General features: G+C 50.5%; 1 protein-coding gene across 1 annotated transcript in view; it reads left to right on the top strand.

Annotated features, from left to right (window-relative positions):
- Positions 1 to 24,575, top strand: part of LOC119952837 (BTB/POZ domain-containing protein KCTD2-like) — a 52,963-nt gene that overhangs the window by 17,264 nt on the left and 11,124 nt on the right. The window contains exons 3-4 of the mRNA XM_038776360.1: positions 20,053 to 20,144; positions 21,257 to 21,352. Coding sequence (XP_038632288.1) covers positions 20,053 to 20,144; positions 21,257 to 21,352 — 188 coding nt within the window. The remainder of the gene's footprint in view (positions 1 to 20,052; positions 20,145 to 21,256; positions 21,353 to 24,575) is intronic.

Genomic DNA, 24,575 nt, shown 5'->3' with positions numbered 1-24,575 from the left:
CAAAACCCTAAACCAACACCCCCCCCCCCCCCCCCCCCAGTTCAGTACAGAACAGTACAGCACAGAACAATCCACCCTAAACCCGTAACCCAACAACCCCCCTTAACCTTACTTTTTAGGACACTACGGGCAATTTAGCATGGCCAATCCACCTAACCCGCACATCTTTGGACTGTGGGAGGAAACCGGAGCACCCGGAGGAAACCCACGCACACACGGGAGGACGTGCAGACTCCGCACAGACAGTGACCCAGCCGGGAACCGAACCTGGGACCCTGGAGCTGTGAAGCATTTATGCTAACCACCATGCTACCGTGCTGTCCTATTAGGGACGCAAAGGCCAGAACACCGGCCTCTTTCGCCTCCTGCACTCCCGGCTTCACTGCTACCTAAATATCGCAAGCCCCCAGCCTGGCTCGACCCTGGATCCTACCACCCTCGACACCATGTTTGCTACCCCCTTCCAAAATACCCCCAGCGCTGGGCATGCCCAGAACATATGGGCATGGTTCGCTGGGCTCCCCGAGCACCTAGCACACCTGTCTTCGCCCCCGAAGAACCTGCTCATCCTCGTCCCGGTCATGTGAGCCCTCTGCAGCACCTTGAACTGTAGGAGGCTAAGCCTTGCAGAAGAATGAAATGAAGAGGAGGAATTCACCATTTCCAGGGCATCCGCCCACGTTCCCTCCTCAATCTCCTCACCCAGCTCCTCTTCCCATTTACCCTTCAGCTCCTCCACCGAGGCCTCATCTACCTCCTGCATTACGTGGTACACGTCCAAAATCCTCCCCCCTCCAACCCACACCCCCGAAAGCACCCTGTCCCGTACCCCACGTGGAGGCAACAGAGGGAACCCTTCCACTTGCCGCCTGGCAAACGCCCTCACCTGCATGTACCTAAACATGTTCCCCGGGGGGAGCCCAAACTTCCCCTCTAACTCACCCAGGCTTGCAAACCTCCCATCTACAAACAGGTCCCTCGCATTTAGATAGTTAAATGGGAAAGATGGGATGTGGGCCAAATGTAGGCAATTGGGGTTAGGTTAGTGGTAAAAATTGGGCAGCACGGACAACCTGTTTTCATGCTGTAAACTTCTACGACTCAATAACTGGGCAGCACAGTAGCATAGTGGTTAGCACTGTGGCTTCACAGCACCAGGGTCTCGGGTCCGATTCCCCGCTGGGTCACTGTCTGTGCGGAGTCTGCACGTTTTCCCCGTGTCTGCGTGGGTTTCCTCCCACAGTCCAACGACGTGCAGGTTAGGTGGATCGACCTTGCTAAATTGCCGTCAGTGTCCATTAAGGTCAGGAGGGGTTATTAGCTTAGGGGGATAGGGTGGAAGTGAGGGTTTAAGTGGGTCGGTGCTGACTCGATGGGCCGAATGGCCTCCTTCTGCACTCTATGTTCTAATAACAGAAAAAGCATTCACCCTCGAAATGTCATTCTAAATGCCATGGCCAGCTGTGACCGAGTTCAGCTAAATTTATAACCCACTATGTGCCCAAGTTGAAGAAACATGTAGAAAACCTCTATCCCAACACATCAGTTGCTTATAACCAAGGTAAATGATCGATTTGGGGAATCATTAGTCCCCATTGAAAGCAGTTTTTTTTTGTGTGGGGCTTGATTTGGGTTTCTGAATGCCTGATGCCATTGGGGATAACCATACTTTGTTTCAGCTGCTGCAGAGGATGATCTGAAATGACTTCCGGTGGTGGCCATGGTGTGAGTGGTCGCACATTTGGCAGCTCCCGCTTGTGGTAGTGTTCTTGGGCCTTTTCCCCGATTAATGGATGGGTGTTTTGACCGAAAAGGGTGCAGGAGTGGTGGAGGAAGAGGTATATTCCACTGGTGGACCATAAGTGGTTTTAGGTGAAAGGAGTTGTCGGAGCAAGAAACTTTTCCTGTGACACGGAAAGATGGAGGACACAGGGGTCGGCCCTACCATCTCAAAGGTCTGTGGAGCAGCAGAGAAAGGAGTGTCTAGCGGACCTGGCGAAGATGGTGGACCCGCTTAAGGCGTGGATTGACCGTGTGGAGCTGAGGCTGGAGACTCAAAGCCATGCGATCCAGAAGATGGAGGAGATGGTGACGGCTGAAATGAAGGTGTTGAGAGATACCCAGAGGCGGCTTCAGGAAAAGGTCTTGAGAATCGCTCCCGGAGGCAGAATCTGAGGATTGTGGGGTTGCCAGAGGTCATTGAGGGAGTGGACGCTGGCTCTTGTGTAGCCAAAATGCTGGAGAAGTTGCTGGGGAAGGGGTGCTTTTAACGGCCCCTGGAGGTGGATCGGGCGCATAGGGCACTGATGAGGAAGTCGCAGGGTAACGAGCCGCCGAGGGTGATGGTGGAACTGAGGCTGGTGTGGTTGCACTGGTTCCTAGATAAAGAATGGATCTTGAAGTGGGCCAGGCAGATGAGGCGATGTAGCTGGCAGGGCAACGAGCTTCGGTGTACAGGACCAGGGTGCGGAGCTGGCTAAGGGGGGAGCGGGCTTTAATCGAGTGAAGGCTGCCCTCTTCAAGAAGGGGGGGTGAAGTTTGGGATGCTGTACCCGGCCCATCTCTGGGTGACCTACAATGGTCAGGAATGTTATTTTGGACACCGGAGGAAGTGATGGAGTTTGAGAGGCGGAGGAGGTGTTTGCGGAGGTTGGTTCTCCCTGTCCTCCTTACCAGGGAGGGCGGAGGGGGGGTAGATTTGGGGGGGAACCTTCGTTGGGATGTTTGAACTCTACTGTTTGGAGGGGAAGGTCATGTTGGGTGAGTGCATTGGGTTATGTTTTTTCTCTTTGTTTGTTGATATTGCTGTTTGCATAAAGATACTGGGGGGGGGGGGGGGGGGAGGTGAATCAATGAGGGGTAGGATGTTAGGCACAAAGGGCCTAGCCAGGCTAGCTGGGTGGGCTAGTTCACAGAAGCGCAGTGGGAGGTGAGCGGGTGGTTAGTGTGTTGATGGGGGTCAGGATTGTTGCTTTGTGGGAGGGGGGAGGACAGTTGGCGGGAAGGAGTTTTGAATTCAGGTATGTGGGGGTTGATGATGGTGGACATCCGAGTGCGGACCTGGTAGGTAGTGGGACATGGGCCTGAGGCTCTCTTCCCACTCCCCGACCGGGCTGATACCTGGAATGGAAGAGGGTTGAATGGGCCGGTCAAGTGGTCTGCGTGTTCGGGCATTTGAGGAGCTTAAATGAATGATGTGGCATTCTTGCAGCAAGCGCAGGGATCAGACAAAGCTAAGGAAAGGGTGGATAGGTCAAGTCTTTCATTCAGGATTAGATTTGAAGATGAGGGGGTGGCTGGTCTTGATAAATAAGCGGGTGGTGTTTGAGGTGGGGAATATAGTAGCAGACTCTGGTGGAGGTTTGTTATGGTGAGTGGGAAATTGGAGGGGATACAGGTGATGTATACGCCCCAAAAGGGGACGATGTGGAGTTTGAGGCAGGTGCAGGGGAAGATCCGATACCTGGACTCGCACCGGGGGGGGGGATTTTAACACGTTCATTGAACCAAAATTGGATCGGTCGAGTCCGAGGTAGGGAAGGCTTTGGCGAGGCAGTTGAAAGGGGTTAATGGAGCTGATGGGAGGAGTGGACCCGTGGAGAGTTAGCAGGCCGAGGGCGAAGGAATTAAAATTTTTCTTGCACGTACGTAGGGTGTACTCACGGATCGACTATTTTGTGATGGATAGGACGTTGTTGGCGGGGATGGTCGGTGCGGAGCACTTGGCGATTGTGGTTTCTGACCATGCGCCACATTGGGTGGACCTGCAGGTAGATTAGGGGCAGCACGGTAGCAGAAGTGGACAGCACTGTGGCTTCACAGCGCCAGGGTCCCAGGTTCGATTCCCCACTGGGTCACTGTCTCTGTGGAGTCTGCACGTTCTCCCCGTGTCTCTGCATGGGTTTCCTCCGGGCGCTCTGGTTTCCTCCCACAGTCCATATGCGTGCAGGTTAGGTGGATTGGCCACGATAAATTAGTGATCAAAAAGGTTCGGACGGGTTATTGGGTTACCGGGATAGGGTGGAAGTGAGGGCTTAAGCGGGTTGGTGCAGACTCGATGGGCCGAATGGCCTCCTGCACTATGTTCTAAATGGGGGGGTGTTCAGCGCCCGCAGTGGACGTAGATGTGAGACTATTTTTTTTTTTAATAAACAATTTTATTGAGGTAGTTTTTGGCTTTATAAATAGTTACAGACATCATCAGAAAGGAAGCAAAAAAGGCAAAAATGTGCAAACATCCACGTACTTTCAATACTTCCATCGTACCGTATTGCACAAGCCCGCTCCCCTCCCACCCGTACTACCCGCCATATTTTCCCTCCTACTCTACTCTACCCCCCCACCCCCCTGCTGACGCTCACTCTCCCGCAAAGAAGTCAATAAATGGTTGCCACCTTCGGGTGAACCCCTGCACAGATCCCCTCAAGGCGAACTTAATTTTTTCCATCCCCAGGAAACTTGACATGTCCGCAAGCCACCACTCAGTCTTCGGGGGCTTTGAGTCCCTCCACGCCAATAATATTCGTCGCCGGGCTATCAGGGAAGCAAAGGCCAGCACATCGGCCGCTTTCTCCCCCTGGACGCCCGGGTCTTCCGAACCCCAAAAATTGCCACCCCTGGACTCATCACCACCCTTGTTTTTAGCACCTGGGACATGACCCCCGCAAATCCCTCCCAGTACCCCCTCAGCTCAGGGCATGCCCAAAACATGTGCACATGGTTCGCTGGTCCTCCCGCGCACCTAGCGCATTTGTCCTCTATCCCGAAAAATTTGCTCATCCGAGCCACCGTCATATGGGCCCGGTGAACGACCTTAAATTGGATCAGCCCGAGCCTAGCACATGTCGCGGTCGAGTTTACCCTACTCAGGGCCTCTGCCCACAGCCCATTCTCCATTTCCCCGCCTAGCTCCTCCTCCCATTTAAGTTTCAGTTCCTCTGTCTGGGACCCTTCCTCCCTCATGAGCACCTTATAAATACCCGAGACTCTACCCTCCCCTTCGTCCCTCCCAGAGACTATTCTGTCTAGGATCCCCATTGGCGGGAGGCGCGGGAAAGATGGGACCTGTCTACAAACAAAGTCCCGCAACTGTAGGTATCTAAAATCATTTCCCCTTACCAACCCAAATTTCTCCTCCAAGCTCCTCAAACTCGCGAAGCTCCCTTCCAGGAACATATCACCCACCCTTCCCGCCCCTGCTCGCCGCCATACTCGGAACCCCCCATCCATACTGCCGGGGGCAAACCGATGGTTGTCGCAGATTGGCGCCCAGACAGACGCCCCCAACTCCCCCACATGCCTCCTCCACTGGCCCCATATCCGCAGGGTCGTCACCACTACCGGGCTGGTGGTGTACTTGGCCGGCGGCAGCGGTAGAGGAGCCGTGACCAGGGCTTCCAAACTGGAGCCCCTGCACGAAGCCGCCTCCACCCGCTCCCAAATAGACCCCGTACCCACCATCCACTTCCTTATCATAGCGATGTTGGCCGCCCAGTAATAATTGACCAGACTCGGCAACGCCAGCCCCCCCTCGCTGCGGTTCCTCTCCAACATCGCCTTCTTCACCCGCGGAGACTTTCCCGCCCAGACAAAGCTCATGATCAGCCCGTTAACTCTTTTGAAGAAGGACTGTGGGATAAAGATCGGGAGGCACTGAAAATAAACAAAATCGAGGGAGGATTGTCATCTTACAGTCTGCACCCTCCCTGCCAGCGACAGCGGGAGTGCATCCCATCTCCGAAACTCTCCCTTCATTTGCTCCACCACCCTGGCCAAATTTAACTTATGCAGCCTGCCCCAGTCTCGTGCCACCTGGATTCCCAAATACCGGAAATTTTCCTCAACTAACCTAAACGGTAGCCCTCTCAATCTGTTCTCCTGGCCCCTTGCCTGTACCACAAACATTTCACTCTTGACCGTATTTAATTTGTATCCTGAGAACTGGCCGAACTCCCTCAGCATTCCCAGTATAGTTCCCATCCCGGCCACTGGGTCCGACACGTACAGGAGCAGGTCGTCTGCATAAAGAGAAACCCTGTGTTCAACCCCGCCCCTCACCATCCCCTTCCAACCCTCTGCGGCTCTCAGCGCAATCGCCAGCGGCTCTATGGCCAGCGCAAACAGCAGCGGGGAGAGCGGGCAGCCCTGCCTGGTCCCTCGGTACAACCTAAAGTACTCCGACACTTCTCTGTTGGTCCTGACGCTGGCCCTCGGGGCCTGATATAATAATTTGATCCAATCCACCAATCCCTCCCCGAACCCAAACCGTCCGAGCACCTCCCATAGATATTCCCACTCCACCCGGTCAAAGGCCTTCTCGGCGTCCATAGCCACCACTACCTCCACCTCTCTACCCGCCGGGGGCATCATTATCACATTGAGCAATCTCCTCAGATTGGCCGCCAGCTGCCTACCTTTCACGAACCCCGTTTGATCCTCCCCAATCACCTCCGGTACACAGTCCTCCATTCTACCCGCCAGTACCTTTGCCAGGAGCTTGGCATCTACATTAATCAGGGAGATTGGCCTGTAGGACCCGCACACCTCCGGGTCTTTACCCCGCTTTAATATCAGAGATATGGTGGCTTGTGACATCGTCGGCGGCAGGTTCCCTCTGTCCCTTGCCTTATTGAAAACCCTCGCCAAGACCGGGCCCACCAGCTCCGAGAACTTTCTATAAAACTCTACTGGGTATCCATCCGGCCCCGGGGACTTCCCCGACTGCATGGCCTTTAGGCCCCCCAATACCTCCTCTACTCTAATCGGGGCCCCCAGCTCTTCCACTCGCCCCCCCCCAACTGTTGGGAATGTTAACCCATCCAGAAACCTTTTCATCCCCTCCGGTTCTTCTGGCGGCTCCGAAGTATACAGCTTACGATAGAAGTCCCGGAATACCCTATTCAATTCTGCCGGATCCTCCACTTTGTGCCCCCCCTCGTCCCTCACTCTACCTATTTCCCTGGCCGCCTCCCTCCTCCTAAGTTGCTGCGCTAACAGTCTGCTAGCCTTTTCCCCATACTCGTACACCACTCCCCTCGCCTTCCTAAGCTATTCCACGGCCCTGCTCGTGGATAGTGCCCCCAGTTCCGCCTGTAGCCTCTGCCTCTCCCTGAGTAAAACCTCCCCCGGGGACTCCGCGTGCTCTTCATCTATCCGGCCCATTTCCCTGACCAATCTATCCATCTCTGCCCAGTCTGCCTTGGCTCTATGGGCCCCAATTGAAATCAGCTCCCCCCGCACTACTGCCTTTAGCGCCTCCCAAACGATCGCCGCTGAGACCTCCCCAGTGTCATTCACCTGCAGGTAATTTTTTATACATTTCCGAAGCCTCTTGCAGATCCCCTCCTCCGACAGCAGTCCCACATCTAGCCTCCATTGCGGGCGTTGATAACTCGCTCCCCCGAACTGCAGGTCCACCCAATGCAGGGCATGGTCTGAAATGGTAATTGCTGAGTATTCCGTGTTCTTTACCTCCCCCCTACAGTCCCTGCTTAGCACAAAGAAATCTATCCTGGAATATACTTTGTGGACGTGCGAGTAAAACGAGTAGCCCCTTCCTGTTGGCTGTCCCTCTCTCCAGGGGTCCACTGCCCCCATTTGCTCCATAAACCCTTTCAGCTCCCTTGCCATTGCTGAGAGTCTACCCGTTCTGGGACACGACCGATCCAAAGTCGGGTCAAGGACCATGTTAAAGTCCCCTCCCATTATTAGCCTGCGAGAATCCAAGTCCGGGATCTTCCCCAGCACTCTTTTAATGAAGTCCACGTCATCCCAGTTCGGGGCATATATATTCACCAGCACCACTCTTCTCCCCTCCAGCCTGCCCCGTACCATCAGGTATCTGCCCCCCCTGTCTGCGGATATGCCCTCTGCCTCAAATTGCACGCGCTTGTTGATCATGATTGCCACCCCTCTGGACTTCGAGTCCAAGTCCGAGTGGAAGACCTGGCTAATCCAGCCCTTCCTTAGCCTGGTCTGGTCTGACACTTTCAGATGTGTCTCCTGCAACATAATTACGTCCGCCCTCAGGGCCCGCAAGTGCGCGAACACCCTCTTAACCGGCCCATTCAGTCCCTTGACGTTCCAGGTGATCAGCCTGGTCGGGGGGCACATCCCACCCCCCCCACCCCGCCGGTCAGCCATAGCCTTTCTCGGGCCAGCCCCTGACCCGTGCGTCGCGCCCTTCCTGGCCCGCCCTATAGCTGCCTCCACCCTCGACCTCCTTTCCAGTGCCTATTTCAAGTCCCTCTCCCGTCAGCAGAACAACCCCCCCCCTCCCCTAACCCCATCCCCCGATACCCCCACCCCTGCCATCTACTGGCTGTAACTGCCCCCCCCCATCTGACTTCCTTGACTAGCCAATCTGCTAGCCCGGTGACTCAACACTCCGGCGCCTTCCTGTCCCATTCCCCTTGTTTCCCCGCCCTCCTCCCCACCCACTGGGGCAAGCCGGCTCCAGTGTCTTCCGCGAGCTGCACAAAAAGCCCAAACAGAAAAAAAAAGGGAAAAAAACATAGAAAAAAGAGAAAAAGCACATAAATGTCCATGAACAAAGGAAAGAGTCTCAAATGTTCCGCTTGGCCCCATTGGCCCAGCAAACCGTTGAGCAGCAGTCCAGGCACATTCGGCGTTCCTCCCCACAGAAATCCTCGGGCCCTAACTCGCGTCCTTGGGGCCTCCTTTCGGGACCAGCCCCAGGTCCCTCACAAAATCCATCGCTTCTTCGGGCTCGGAAAAGTAGTGGTGTTGACCCTGGTGCGTGACCCATAGCCGAGCTGGGAACAGCAGACCAAACTTCACGTGCTTCTTGAACAGCACCTCCTTGACATTCTTAAAGGCTGCTCGCCGCCGAGCCACCTCCTGGCTTAGGTCCTGATAGATGCGGAGAACACTGTTATTCCACGTGCTGCTCCTGGCGCTCTTTGCCCACTGTAGCACCCGCTCCTTGTCCACGAACCTGTGGAACCTAATCACCATCGGGCGGGGGGGTCCGCCCAGCCGCCCCTGCCTCGCCTGCACCCTGTGTGCCCCCTCCAGCTCCAGCGGTCGCGGAAAGGCTTCGGCCCCCATCAGCTGCTTCAGCAGGTCTGCTACAAACGCTGCAGCATCAGCTCCCTCCGCCCCCTCCGGGAGGCCGACCATCCTCAGATTGTTCCTGCGGACTCTATTCTCCAGCTCCTCCACTCTGTCCAGCAGTCTTCTCTGCCGCTCTTTCAGGCCGTCCACTTCTAGCGCTGCAACCGTTTGCGCATCCGCCTGCTCCTCCACCGCCTCTCCCAGCTCCTTAACTTTAACATCCTGGGCGTCCAGCCTCTGGTTCAGCTGATCCACCGCTTTCTGGATTGGGTCCAAGCTGTCCCGCTTCAGCGCTTCAAAACTGGACTTCATTACCTGGAGCATGTTATCCAGCGCCAGCTGGATTGCTGAGTCCGGGTTCCGTGTGTCCACCATCTTAGGTCCCAGGTAATTTTCTTCCGGTCCTTGTCTCTGTCCCTTTTTCTCCTTCTCCTTCTGCTTTCTGGAATCCCGCTGTTCCATGTGCCGCAGCCCGCTCCTCAGCGCCTCCGCTGCCGCTTTCCTTCGCCCAGCTCCTTCAATTTTACCTCCTGGGCATCTGAAGTGGGTCCAAGCTGTCCCTCCTCAGCAACTCCAAACTTTTTCTTTTTCCCTTTGTCCTGGAGGAAGGAAGGTCCGTGGGTCCGCCATCTTACCCTGCAGGTCAGCTTCCTCCTTCTCTCTCTCTCTCCTTCTTCCTCACCTGCTGGCCTCCCACACTTACATCATCTGCAGCCCGCTCTCCTCCTCTATTCTGCCTTTCTGCCGCCTCCGTGGTCCCGCTATCGCGGGGAAACAGCTGTTCCAGCCGGCCGGAGTGAGAGCCCACCGAATGTGCGGCTCACCCGGACATCGCCGCCACCGGAAGTCGTAGATGTGAGACTATTAACGGATGAGGAGGTTTGTGAGTGGGTGAGAGCTGCTATTCAGGGATATTTGGAGTTGAATGATGCGCTGTGAGAGGCGTTGAAGGCACTGGTGTGGGGGAATTTAGATCAATACAGGCGCAGAGGGACAAGACGGAGCGGGCGGAGATGGTGAGGTTAGTGGATGAGATCATGCAGGTCGATAGGTATTAGCAGGCCCAGGAGGCAGGGTTGTTGAGGGAGTGGCAGAAATTCCAGGTGGAGTTTGGAATGATGTCTACAGGTAAGATGGTAGGGCAGTTAAGGACTAGGGGGCAGTCAATGAATGTGGGGAAAAGGCGAGTAGGATGTTGACACAGCAATTGAGGATGCAGGATGCGGCGAGGGAGATCAGAAATGTGAAGGACAGGAGGGGGAACACGGTCTCGGATCCAGTTGGGTTGAATGGAGTGTTTGAGGACTGTTCTGAGAGGCTATATGATTCAGAACCCCCGGGTGGAGGGAATGGAGCATTTCTTGGATGGGTTGGAGTTCCCTAAGGTGGAGGAGGACCTGGTGGAGAGACTGGGGAGCCCCCATTGAGCTGGTGGAGGTGTAGGAAGGCATGGGGGCAATGCAGGCAGGGAAGGTCCTGGGCCCAGATGGGTTCCCGGTGGATCTTTATAAGAAGTTTTCAGGAGACCCTGTTGGTAACAGGTGTGCTCCTTCCTACTTTATCGCAGGTCTCAGTCTCCTTAATTTTAAGAGGGATAAGGACCCGAAGCAGTGTGGGTCTTACCGGCCAATTTCATTGCTAAATGTGGACGCTAAGTTGCTGGCCAAGATCCTGGCCTCACGGATTGAGGACTGTGTGCTGGGTGCGGTAGGGGAGGATCAGACGGAGTTTGTGATGGGGAGGCATCTGTAGACGTCTGCATCTGCATCATGGGCAGCTCGGTAGCATGGTGGTTAGCATAAATGCTTCACAGCTCCAGGGTCCCAGGTTCGATTCCCGGCTGGGTCACTGTCTGTGCGGAGTCTGCACGTCCTCCCCGTGTGTGCGTGGGTTTCCTCCGGGTGCTCCGGTTTCATCCCACAGTCCAAAGATGTGCGGGTTAGGTGGATTGGCCATGCTAAATTGCCCGTAGTGTCCTAAAAAGTAAAGTTAAGGGGGGGGGGGGTTGTTGGGTTACGGGTATAGGGTGGATACGTGGGTTTGAGTAGGGTGATCATGGCTCGGCACAACATCGAGGGCCGAAGGGCCTGTTCTGTGCTGTACTGTTCTATGTTCTAGACTAATATTCGGTGTTTGTTAAACGTTATAATGATTCCCCCCCGAGGGATCGTTATAATGATGGCCCCGGAGGGATGAAGAGTGGAATTGGTGGTCACATTGGATGCAGAGAAGGCCTTTGACCGGGTGGAGTGGGATTATTTGTGGGAGGTATTGGAACGGTTTGGGTTTGGGCAAGGGTTTGTAGACTGGGACCGGCTGCTATATCGGGCACCGACAGAGTGTGCGGACGAACCGGGTGAACTCTAAAGTATTTCAGATTGCGTTGTGGGATGAGGCAACATTGCTCTTTGGCGATAGAGCTATTGTCAATGATGCTCAGAGCGTCCAAGGGATTGGCAGGGGATAGTGCAGCGGGGGGGGGGGGATTCGAATGGGGCATAGGATCTCGCTGTATGCAGACGATCTGTTGCTCCATATATCAAACAAGTTGGAAGTTATTGGGAGTATTGGAGGAATTTGGCCGATTGTCGGGATACAAATTGAATATGGAGAAGAGTGAGGTTTTCCCGAATCATGCGAGGGGCAGGAGAAGAGGTTGGGGAAGTTGCCATTTAGAGTAGTTGGGGGCGAGCTTTAGGTATTTGGGCATTCGGGTGCGTGGGGTGGCTTCCACCCCACACGCTGAATCTGGTTTGGTTGGTGGAGCAAATGAAAATGAATTTTATAATGTGCTCCCGCTGACGGGACGGGTGCAATCGGTGAAGATAGCGGTTCTCCTGAGGTTCTTATGTGTTCCAGAATCTCCCGATCTTTATCCCACAGGCTTTTTTTAGGAGGATTAATGCACAGATATCAGGGTTTGTTTGGACGGGGGGCGGGAGGGGGTAAAGCCCTGCGGATTAAGAGGGTGCTGCTGGAGCGGGGTCCAGTGGGGGGATGCAGTTAGGCTCTTCCAAACTTGATGAATTATTTTTGGACGACGAATATAGCTACGGTCAGGAAATGGTTAGTCGGCGAGGGGTCGGTCTGGGAACGGATAGACAGCCTCTTGTAAAGACTCTGGTTTATGGGCACTGGTGACGGCGCCTCTGCCGTTTCCACCGGCCAGATATCGCACAAACCCGGTAGTGGCCCTGAGGGTGTGGGGACAGTATCGACAGCACCTGAGGCTGGAAGGGGCCTCGCTGGATCTGCAGTTTGTCCCGAGGGGGGCTCGATGGGGTTTTCATGGGTGGCGATGGGCAGGGATTGAGCGGTTTGGGTATCTATTGGGGCGGTTTCTTGAGCTTGGAGGAGCTAGTGGAGGAATTTGAGCTGCCCAGCGGGAATGGGTTTCCGGCATTTGGAGGTGAGGGATTTTGTTAGGAAGCGGGTGCCGGCCTTTCCCCACCTGCCGCCCTGGGGTTGCAGGACGAAGTGGTGTCAAAAGCAGGGGTAGATGAGGGCAGAGTGTCTGGAATCTATAAAGAGTTAATGGATTAGGAAAGTGCCCCAATTGGTGTGGTGAAGCAAAAGTGGGAGGAAGAGTTAGGGAAGGAGGTGGAGGCTGGGTTGTGGGAGAGTGGCTTTGAGGAGAGTGAACGCATCCTATGTGTGTGCTAGGCTTAGCCTTATTCAGTTCAAAGTGGTGCACAGGGCACATATGACTGTGGCCAGGATGAACAGGTTTTTTGAAGGGGTGGAGAATATGTGTGGGCGGTTTGCGGGTGGGCATGTTCGAAGCTTGGGGAATTCTGTGGGAGTTCGCCGATGTTATGGTCCTGAGTCCAGAAGTGGCGATCTTTGGAGTGTCAGAAGACCGAGGTGTCCAGGGGGCGAGAGGCCTTGGCCTTTGTCTCCCTGGAAGCCCGGTGATGGATCTTATTAGAATGGCAGAACTCGGGACCGCCGAAACCGGGGGGGTTTGGGTGAGTGACCTAGCAGAGTCCCTCAAGCTGGAGAAATTAAAGTTCGCTTTTAAAGGGTCTGTAGAGGGGTTTGTCCGGAGGTGGCAGCTGTTCATCGACTTCTTCGAAAACAGATATGATGTCAGCGGCGGGGGGAGGGGGTTTAAAAAAGGTCTTTGGGGAGCGGGACGGTGGGGTGTTAGATATTTATTTGTTTTGAGTATTTGCATTCCTGTTTGCTTGCTTTTTTATGATGATGTATGATGTATGTTTGATGGGGCCTCACGGTAGCATGGTGGTTAGCATCAATGCTTCACAGCTCCAGGGTCCCAGGTTCGATTCCCGGCTGGGTCACTGTCTGTGTGGAGTCTGCACGTCCTCCCCGTGTGTGCGTGGGTTTCCTCCGGGTGCTCCGGTTTCCTCCCACAGTCCAAAGATGTGCGGGTTAGGTGGATTGGCCATGCTAAATTGCCCGTAGTGTAAGGTTAATGGGGGGATTGTTGGGTTACGGGTATACGGGTTACGTGGGTTTAAGTAGGGTGATCATTGCTCGGCACAACATCGAGGGCCGAAGGGCCTGTTCTGTGCTGTACTGTTCTATGTTCTATGTATGTGCCTCAAGAAAATAGTTTTTTAAAAAGAGGATGATCTGAAACAGTTGATTGATTGATATTTCTTGCTGATGTGGCAAGACATGTACCGAAGTACAATGAAAAGTACACAGTACGTACATAGTAGACAAAAGAATGATCAACAAGAGTACATTGACAAATAGTACATCAACAAATAGTGATTGGTTACAGCGCGGAACAAGGGCAAAGCAAGCAATATATGAACAAGAGCAGCATAGGGCGTAGTGAATAGTGTTCTTGCAGGGAACTGATCAGTCCGAGGAAGAATTGTTGAGTCTCGTAACTGTGCGGAAGAAGCTGTTCCTATGTTTGGATGTGCGGGTCTTCAGACTTCTGTATCTTCTGCCTGATGGAAGGGTCTGGAAGAAGGCAAAGCCTGGGTGGGAGGGGTCTCTGTCAATGCTGTCTGCCTTTCTGAGGCAGCGGGAGATGTATACAGAATCAATGGGAGGATGGCAAGCATGTGTGATGCGTTGGGCTGAGTTCACCACACTCTGCAGTTTCTTGCGATCTTGGGCCGAGTAGTTGCCGTACCAAGCTGTGATGCAGCTGGCTAGGATGCTCTCTATAGCACATCTGTAGAAGTGTGAGAGTTGATGCAGAGATGCTGAATTTATTTAGCTTCCGTAGGAAGTAGAGACGTTGTTGGACTTTTTTTTGCAACGTGCGTGGACCAGGAAAGACTATTGGCGATGGTGAACCCCGGGAACTTAAAGCTATCGACCATGGGCAGCACGGTAGCATTGTGGGTAGCATAAATGCTTCACAGCTCCAGGGTCCCAGGTTCGATTCCCGGCTAGGTCACTGTCTGTGCGGAGTCTGCACGTCCTCCCCGTGTCTGCGTGGGTTTCCTCCGGGTGCCCCGGTTTCCTCCCACAGTCCAAAGATGTGCGGGTTAGGTGGATTGGCCATGCTAAATTGCCCGTAGTGTCCTAAAAAGTAAGGTATGGGGGGGGGGGGTTGTTGGGTTACGGGTATAGGGTGGATACGTGGGTTTGAGTAGGGTGATCATTGCTCGGCACAACATCAAGGGCCAAAGGGCCTGTTCTGTGCTGTACTGTTCTATGTTCTATGTCCACTTCGGAGCCATTGATGTAGACGGGGGGGGGGGGGGGGGGGGGGTCGAGCTACATTTCCCGAAGTCTGTGATCAGTTCCTTGGTTGTTCCAACATTTAGAGAGGCTGTTTTCAGTACACCATGCAACCAAATGAACTATCTCCCTTCTGTAGTCTGATTCGTCGATGTTTGAGTTAAAATGACATTTGCATTATTGCTACAGCAACCTGAAGTAAACATGGGGCTGGATTTTCTTCTGGGTGTGGAAGCGTGTTATGGTCTGAATTACCAGATTTTGATAAAAATTTTTGGAGAAAATCTATTTTCCTTTTAAGTTCCCAATCCAACATCATTTTCCTTTGGCCTTTTAGCATGCCAGGAGTGCCTAGTGTGCAAAATGTCCTCCAACCTCCACTGAGGTCAGGTTCCCTTTTTTAAAGGGGCCGATGGTGCGGAGTTTTGGAAGCCCATTTAAAATATGCCAGGTTTGAGAGCTTGTGAAGAAAATAAAAAGCCTGTTGAGTCAGGAACATTCAGGAAGGTATGTGTAAAATGTTTACACACCTTCATATACCTTTAGGTGCTGTACTTTAATGTTGACGTATTTTTAATGCAGTGATTCATCGGGATCTGTCCAACAAAGGTAAGGTGATCCTTACATTGATCGGCATTGTGTAATTGTTCAGATGCATAACAGTACATTTTGCAAAGGAGAAAGTGCCATAATGTGTAAAACATGTCCTCTGCTTTCATGTTTTTGTGTGCATTCTTCACCTCTGTTAATTGACTGACGTTGTTTAGAAATGGAAATGACTTCTGTCATTTCAACACCATAATTCCAGCCAAGCTCATATCAAAGCTCCAAAACCTAGGACTTGGCTCTCCACTCTGCAACTGGATCCTTGATTTTCTGACCAACAGACCACAATCAGTAAGAATGAACACCAACACCTCCTCCACAATAGTCCTCAATACCGGTGCCCCGCAAGGCTGCGTACTTAGCCCCCTACTCTACTCCCTGTACACACACAACTGCGTGGCAAAATTTGGTTCCAACACCATCTACAAGTTTACTGATGATACGACCATAGTGGGCCGGATCTCGAATAACGACGAGTCAGAATACAGGAGGGAGATAGAGAACTTAGTGGAGTGGTGTAACGACAACAATCTTTCCATCAAAGCCAGCAAAACTAAAGAGCTGGTCATCGATTTCAGGAAGCAAAGTACTGTACACACCCCTGTCAGCATCAACGGGGCCGAAGTGGAGATGGTTAGCAGTTGCAAATTTCTAGGGGTGCACATCACCAAAAATCTGTCCTGGTCCACTCACGACGACGCTATCACCAAAAAAGCACTTCCTCAGGAAACTAAGGAAATTTGGCATGTCCACATTAACCCTTACCAACTTTTACAGATGCACTATAGAAAGTATCCTATCGGGCTGCATCACAGCCTGGTATGGCAACTGCTCGGCCCAGGACCGCAAGGAACTTCAGAGAGTCATGAATACCGCCCAGTCCATCACACAAACCTGCCTCCCATCCATTGATTCCATCTACACCTCCCGCTGCTGGGGGAAAGCGGGCGGCATAATCAAGGATCCCTCCCACCCGGCTTACTCACTTTTCCAACTACTTCCATCGGGCAGGAGATACAGAAGTCTGAGAACACGCACGAACAGACTCAAAAACAGCTTCTTCCCCACTGTCACAAGACTCCTAAACGACCCTCTTATTGACTGACCTCATTGACACTACACCCTGTATGCTTCATCCGATGCCAATGCTTATGTAGTTACATTGTATATCTTGTGTTGCCCTATTATGTATTTTCTTGAATTTTGTTTAATTCCCTTTTCTTCCATGTACTGAATGATCTGTTGAGCTGCTTGCAGAAAAATACTTTTCACTGTACCTCGGTACATGTGACAATAAACAAATCCGATCCAATCCAGTCATTGGAGCTGGAAGCTTTTGTTATGACACCTGTTTTATTATGAAGGCTTGGCTTTGTTTTAAAAACTTTAGCTCAGCAGTTGGTCTCATTGATCATGACTAAACTTTTGTGAACCTATAATAAGATTGTCTTTATGGTTTCTTGCGTGTTTACAAACCTAATCGACTCTGAAACATAGAAAGATAGAAAAAATAGGAGCAGGAGACGGCCATTTGGCCCTTCAAGCCCACTGCGCCATTCATTATGGTCATGGCTGATCATCCAACGCAATAGCCTAATCCCACTTTCCCCCATATTCCCCATATCCTTTGATCCCCTTTACCCCAAGTACTATATCTAACTGCTTCTTGAAACCATACAATGTTTTGGACTCAACTACTTTCTGAGGTAATGAATTCCACAAGCTCACCACTCTGGGTGAAGAAATTTCTCCCCATCTCTGTCCTAAATGGTCTACCCCGTATCCTCAGACTGTGACCCCAGGTTCTGGACACACCCACCATCGGGAACATCCTTCCTGCATCAACCCTGTCCAATCCTGTTAGAATTTTATAGGTTTCTATGAGATCCCTCTTCATTTTTCTGAACTCCAACTAATCCAATCCTACCCGATTCAATCTCTCCTCGTAAGTCAGCCATCCCAGGAATCAGTCTGGTAAACCTTTGCTACACTCCCTCTATAGCTAGAGCATCCTTCCTCAGATAAAGAGACCAAAACTGCCTCACCAAGCTCCTGTATAATTGCAGTAAGACATATCTGCTCCTGTACTCTCATCCTCTCGCTATGAAGGCGAGCATACCATTTGCCTTCTTTACTGCCTGCTGCACCGCATGCTTACCTTCAATGACTGGTGCACAAGGACATCCAGTTCTCGTTGCACGTCCCCCCTCCTAATTTATGGCCATTCAGATAGTAGTCTTGCTTAACTACCAAAGTGGATAACATCGCATTTATCCAAATTATACTGTATCTGCCATTAATTTGCCCACTCACTCAACTTGTCCATATCACACTGAAGGATTTCTACATCTTCCTCACAGCTCACCCTCCCACCCAACTTTGTGTCATCTGCAAATTTGGAGATATGACATTTTGTTCTCGTCTAAATCATCAATATATATATTGTGAATAGCTGGGGTCCTAGCACCGATCCCTACAGTACCCTAGTAGTCACTGTCTGACAACCAGTTTTCTATCCATCTCAATACACTACCCCTAATCCATGCATTTTAATTTTACACGCTATCTTTGATGCGGAACTTTGTCAGAAACCTTCTGAAAGTCCAAATGCACCACACCCACTGGTTCCCATTCATCAATTCAACTAGTTACACACTCCAAGAATTCCGTAGATTTGTCAAGCATGATTTCCCCTTCATAAATCCATGCTGACTCTGTCCAATCCTGCCACTGTTTTCAAAGAGCTCTGCTATAAAATCTTTGATAATGGATTCTAGAATTTTCCCCACTACTGCCGTCAGGTTCATTGGTCAATAATTCCCTGCTTTCTCTCTACCTCCCTTTTTGATTAGTACCCTCCAATTTGCAGGAACTGTTCCGCAGTCTGTAGAATCCTGGAAGATGATCAACATTGCATCCACTTTTTCTAGAGCCTCCTGGAATGTAGATTAAACGATTACAACTTTTACCTTTGGGATTTTTGGTCCAGTGTCATTGATAGTGAGTTTGAATTAATAGCTTTCTTCAGTTGTTAGATATTTGATAATTTTCCAATAATTTTAAAATAATTTCCATTTCTATTGCATGGTTCCTGAGAACTGTACATGTTGTACATGGGGCAAGTGACTATGGCGAATACATTGCCGCCATAGAGATGGCATGGGGAAATACTTATTTTTAAATAAATTTAGAGTACCCAATTAATTTTCCAATTAAGGGGCAATTTAGCGTGGCCAATCCACCTAGCCTGCACATCTTTGGGTTGTGGGGGCAAAACCCACCCAAACACGGGGAGAATATGCAAACTGCACATGGACATTGACCCAGTGCCGGGATCAAACCTGGGACCTCGGTGCCGTGAGGCAGCAGGGCTAACCCACTTCGCCACCGTGCTGCCCTTGCATGGGGAACTATGAGGTGACATGGGGCATCAGAAGTGGCGTGGGGATGTAGAGGTTGCTTTGGGGAATGAGAGGTGAGAATACGAGAGGTGGCATCAGGAAATGTGGGATGGCATGGAGGTCGAGGGGTAAACTTTAAACAATGTTGGGAGCTCGGCTGCTATGTTGAAAAACCTGGGTGGACTGTCTAGTTGGTCTGCCTCCACACCTATACTCCTCATGCACTTAATTATTACAGCTTGCAAAATGCTGTACAAACCCGCGCCTGTGTGAAAATCCCTCTCAAAGTCACACGTGGGTTGGTTGAGTAATTTGCAAGGTGCAAGAGTGAGCAGGTCAGACTTTCCTGAGCCTGAATGAAAATTTGGCCTGTGAAACTTGCCAAATACATGAGTTAGAGAGCTGTGTCACTGAGTGAGAAAGCTGGTCAGTTATCCTGCTGATAAGACAAAGAAAGTTGCACTTTGAGCATACTAAACTGATTCCTTTCACACACATACATTTGTTAAACTTTTTTTCCATCCCCTTTAAAACTGAACCTCGCCCAGCAGTGAATTTGAAGTATAGAATTCACACAGTGCAGAAAAGGGCATTTGGCCCATTGAGTCTGCATTGACCCTCCGAAAGGGCACTCAGACCCTCCGAAAGGGCTCTACTGCCTGATCCCCGTAACCCCACCTACCTTGCATACCTTTGGACACTATGTGGAAATTTAGCGTGTCCAATTCACCTAACCTGCACATTTTTGGACTGTGGGAGGAAACCGGAACACCCAGAGGAAATCCACGCAGGCACGGGAGAATATGCAAACTCCACACGAACAGTCACCCAAGGTTGGAATTGAACCTGGGTCCCTGCCACTGTGAGGCAGCAGTTCTAAATTGGTCCACCTCTGACTGGTTGGTGAGAGTGTTCTACTTTAGGCTTGAGCTTCTATTAGGTTAGGTTAGATTAGGTTAGGATAAATGGTCGGCACAGTATTGTGGCCGAAGGGCCTGTACTGTTCTATGTTCCCAATGTTACAGCGCTGGAAACCATCACAGACACTGGGCCCTGGATTTGGAGTGAAGTTGAATGTTTTGCCCTGCATGGTGTTGGGTGTTGAATATTTTTGGACATTGGACATCTCTGCACTGTGTGCACCGTGGTAGAATAGAGCTTGGGGAAACCGTTTTTGGTAGAATTTTATGCTTGAGGCATTGTTTGAACTAATGCCAAGTGGCCACTGATCTTGTGAACCTATTGCTGGTGAAGTCGGGCCCTGGTTGGCTGCTTTCTAATATCTGTTTTATATTTCCAGGAGTGCTGGAAGAGGCGGAGTTTTATAACATTGCATTACTTGTTCGGTTGGTCAAAGAACGGATTAGGGATCTGGAGAATAGGACCTCGCAGGTGAGAGCTCCTGTCTATTTTGACCGTTTGGTCATTTATTTCATCAGGAACCAGGTACCGATAGCTGAAGTTTCTGACAACTCTTTGCAAACCAGTCTGTGTTTACACCATACAAAGGCAGAGTGCAAACATGGGTGTCACTTCAGTGTGTGGCGCACACTAATGAATCCAGAACAGTAGAGTCTGGTTTAGAATAGAGATTCTGAAAAAAATGAATCGACTTTTAGAAATTGGCAGTGTCCTTGTAAATTCACAAAATGTACAGTCAGCTTATTATGTAATCTTTTGGGGTATGTTTGGAATGCACCAATAAAAACTCAACCTCCCCAATGCATATCCTTGACCAGATACGCTAAAGGCCAAAAGGTGGGAATGCCATTTATCCTTCTAACAATAGACCACAGCAAAACATCAACTTGCAATCAGAAAGGCAGAGTTGGTTGGTTGGAGTTGAAAGATTTCCAACGTTTTCAGACCCGAAAATAGCATTGTCTAAACATGGACACAGATACATTCAGCAACTAAGGTGAGAGTGACTTGCCTTGACATTAAGGCAGCATGTGACCCAAGTATGGCATCAAGGCGCCCTGGTAAAACTGAGCACAGTGGGATATGAGGCAAAACTCATCACTGACTCGAGTCATGCCAAGGACAAAGGAAGACGGTTTTTGGAGGCCAATCATCTCAGCTCTAGGCCATCACTGTAGGATTTCCTGTAGTCTGCAAATTGACTTCAGCTGCTTTATCGTTACCTTCCCTACATAAATTCAGATGGCGATGTTTGCTAATGATTGTTTGGTGTTCAGTTTCAATCACAATTCTTCAGATAATTAAGCAGATCTTGCCTACATGCAGCAAAAGCTGGGTGGCATTCAGGCTTGGTGTAATTAATAGCAGCAACAATTTGTATTCTTACAGTACCTTTAATGTAGTAAAACGTCCCAAGGTACTTCACCAACTGTCATCAGTAAAAATTTGACACTGAGCGGATGACCAAAAAAAGCATTGACTAAAGGAGGAAAGAGGTGGCGGTTTAATTGTCTCTGACCGCTTTATGCATTAATGAGAATTACTGTGCTGGTATATTTAACCGTGTAATGTCCACTTGACAGGGTCCAGTTAAACACGTTTACCGTGTCCTGCAATGTCAGGAGGAGGAGCTAACCCAGATGGTTTCTACCATGTCGGATGGTTGGAAATTTGAGCAGGTACCACCCTAATTATCAGTCATTGTTAACTAAGGATCTACAATATTGACCGGGTCGTTCGTTGAAACTATCAGCAGATTATGCAGCCACAGTTACAAGGGTACGTTGAAGGTAACTGAACTAATACTGGGAATTGGAATTGCAGCCAATATTTACACTGAGCGGGGCTGTTTGTGAGGTGCCAGAATTGTGAGGCCGAGTACAGAATGGGTTTGTTTGAACCACCAGGGAGGACTGCTTCTGTGACCCCTACACCCCTGTAATATGCACGTTGGGAATTTTTTTTTGCCCCTCAACATCCCCATATTGTGTTGGTTGGGAGTTGCCCATGTCACTCTGCAGTTCCCTATAACCAGTGTTCATTTAATCTTTGAATAATATTCTGCGCTCAGTTTATTGTTGTGTGGAAAGGAGGATTATATTGGGATGCAGCTCTGCAATGTGACAGCACATACAGGTCTGTTTATAAGAAATTCCTTCTGGCTATTTTAATAAAAGGATCTGTTTGTTATAGAGGGTGCTACATGCGTTTGAACAGCAGATTTGAATACACATGCCCACCCACGCATAACATCTACAGGGTAATCACGCTGTGAGATATATTTTTCTTTTTTTTTATAAATTTAGAATACCCAATTCTTCTTTTCCCCAATTAAGGGGCAATTTAGCATGGCCAGTTCACCTCCCCTGCACATCTTTGGGTTGTGGGGGTGAGACCCACAGAAACTGAGTGCGCGCGAATTGCACACAGACAGTGACCCGGGGCCAGGATCGAACCTGGGTCATCAGCGCTGAGGCAGCAGTGCTAAGCACTGCACAGCCATGCCACACCGTGTGATATTAGCGAGTGAATGGATTAGTTGCTGGCATGCTAATATAAAGCATGATTTCACCAGTATATTCCTGTGTTGTACAGGCCCCATCGTGTATGGATGAGATCATTTACAGACAGAGTGCTGCTGAATGGGTGGCTTTGTGGTGCACACCAGCTGTTAAGGAACTGCCAGTAGAATAAAGGTTTCATGCACTGGAACCATGACTATTTTTATGTGGAGTTTTGAAATGCTTTCTTTAGAATCTGTGGAAGAGTTCCAATGGTCACCGTGAGCAGGGAAACTAAACACGTTTCTAGCTTCCTTACAATAACCAGAAGATTATTTTCCCATTGTGTAAAAGGTCCCATATGGGAGACCGATAAAGAAGGCAAGTGTGCATGGGATACAGGGTAACGGGATGGATTTAAAATTGGCTTAGCTGTAGGAGACAAGAGGGTGATGACAGATGTCTGCTGTAGAGACTGGGTGCAAGTGTCCAGTGGCAAACCACAAGGATCTGTGCTGGATCCCCTATTGTTTATCGTTTATATAAATGCATTAGATCTCTATGTGGGCGGTAAGATCAGTAAGTTTATGGATGACACAAAGGTTGGCGGGGTGGTTAACAGTGAGATTGAGTGTCATGGGTTACAGGAATATATAGACGCGACGGTCAAATGGGCAGAAAAGTGGCTGATGGAATTTAACGCTGAAAAGTGGGAGGAGTAATGTGACAAGGAAGTATTCAAGGCAGCACGGTATCATAGTGGTTAGCACAGTTGCTTCACAGTTCCAGGGTCCCAGGTTCGATTCCGGCTTGGGTCACTCTGTGCGGAGTCTGCACGTTCTCCCCGTGTGTGCGTGGGTTTCCTCCGGGTACTCCAGTTTCCTCCCACAGTCCAAAGATGTGCAGGTTAGGTGGATTGGCCATGCTAAATTGCCCTTTGTGTCCAAAATTGCCCTTAGTGTTGGGTGGGGGGTTACTGGGTTATGGGGATAGGGTGGAGGTGTGGACTTGGGTAGGGTGCTCTTTCAAAAAGCCGGTGCAGACTCGATGGGCCGAATAGCCTCCTTCTGCACTGTAAATTCTATGAAATCTATGAAATTTGCCTTTATCAATCAAGGCATCGATTAGAAAAGATCATGTGGGAATTGTACAGAACTTTGGTGAGGTCACAGCTGGAGTACTCTGTGCAGTTTTGGTCGCCACATTATAGGAAGGATGTGATTGCACTGGAGGGGGTCAGGTGATTCACCAGGATGTTGCCTGGTAGCTTTGACAAAGGGTCATCTGGACTCAACGTTAGCTCTTTTCTCTCCCTACAGATGCTGCCAGACCTGCTGAGATTTTCCAGCATTTTTTCTCTGGTTTCAGTTTCCAGCATCCACAGTAATTTGCTTTTATCCTTTTATTTTTGCCTGGGATGGAACATTTGAGTTATGAAGAGAGATTGGATAGGCTTCGGTTGTTTTCGCTGGAAGAGGGAAGACTATGGAGTGGCCTGATCGAGGTGAACAAAATTATGGGGGCTTGGACAGGGCAGATAGGGAGCAGCTGTTCCCCTGTATTGAAGGAACGAGGGGGCACAAGTGAGGAGCAGGAGGTTTAGGGGGGATTTGAGAAAAAACTATTTTCTAAATGTTTCATTGAGTTATTTATGGTTTTATAACAATAACAGAAGAAACAGTGCACATACAAATATAAACATAGTGCGAAAGCCGTCTTTCTCCCTCGCAGGTCCCACGTTTTCTAAGCCCCCACTCTACACTAAACTAAACCCCCCCCCCCCCCCCCCCACATATCTGCTGACGGTTAATTTTCCCTAAAGAAGCCGACGAACGGTTGCCATCACCGGAGGAACCCGAACATTGACCTTCTCGGGGCGAACTTGGTTTTCTCCAGACAAGAAGCTAGCCATGTCAGTGAGCCAGGTCTCTGACTTCGGGAGCTCTGAGTCCTTCCAAACTAATAATATCCGTCTCTAGGCTATCAGAGAGGCAATGGCCAGAACGTCTGCCTCTTTCTCCTCCTGGAATCCCAGATCTTCCAACACTCCGAAAATCGCCACCTCTGGACTTGGCCCCACCCTTGTTTTCAACACCTTGGGACATGACATCCGCAAACCCCTGCCAGAATCCCCTAAGCTTCGGGCAAGCCCTGAACATATGAACATGGTTCGCTGAGGCAGCACGGTGGCACAGGGTAGGTGGATTGGCCACGCTACATTGCCCCTTAATTGGAAAAAATGAATTTAAGTTTTTAAAAAAACATGATTCGCTGGTCCTCCCGCACCTGTGCACCTGTTTTCTACCCCAAAGAACCTGCTCATCAGGGCCACTGTCATGTGAGCCCGGTGAATGACCTTAAATTGTATCAGGCTGAGCCTACACATGTTGTGGACGCGTTG

This window comes from Scyliorhinus canicula, chromosome 18 (assembly GCF_902713615.1).
Source record: "Scyliorhinus canicula chromosome 18, sScyCan1.1, whole genome shotgun sequence".
NCBI classification, from domain to species: domain Eukaryota; kingdom Metazoa; phylum Chordata; class Chondrichthyes; order Carcharhiniformes; family Scyliorhinidae; genus Scyliorhinus; species Scyliorhinus canicula.
This window is presented reverse-complemented; position numbering and strand designations above follow the sequence as displayed.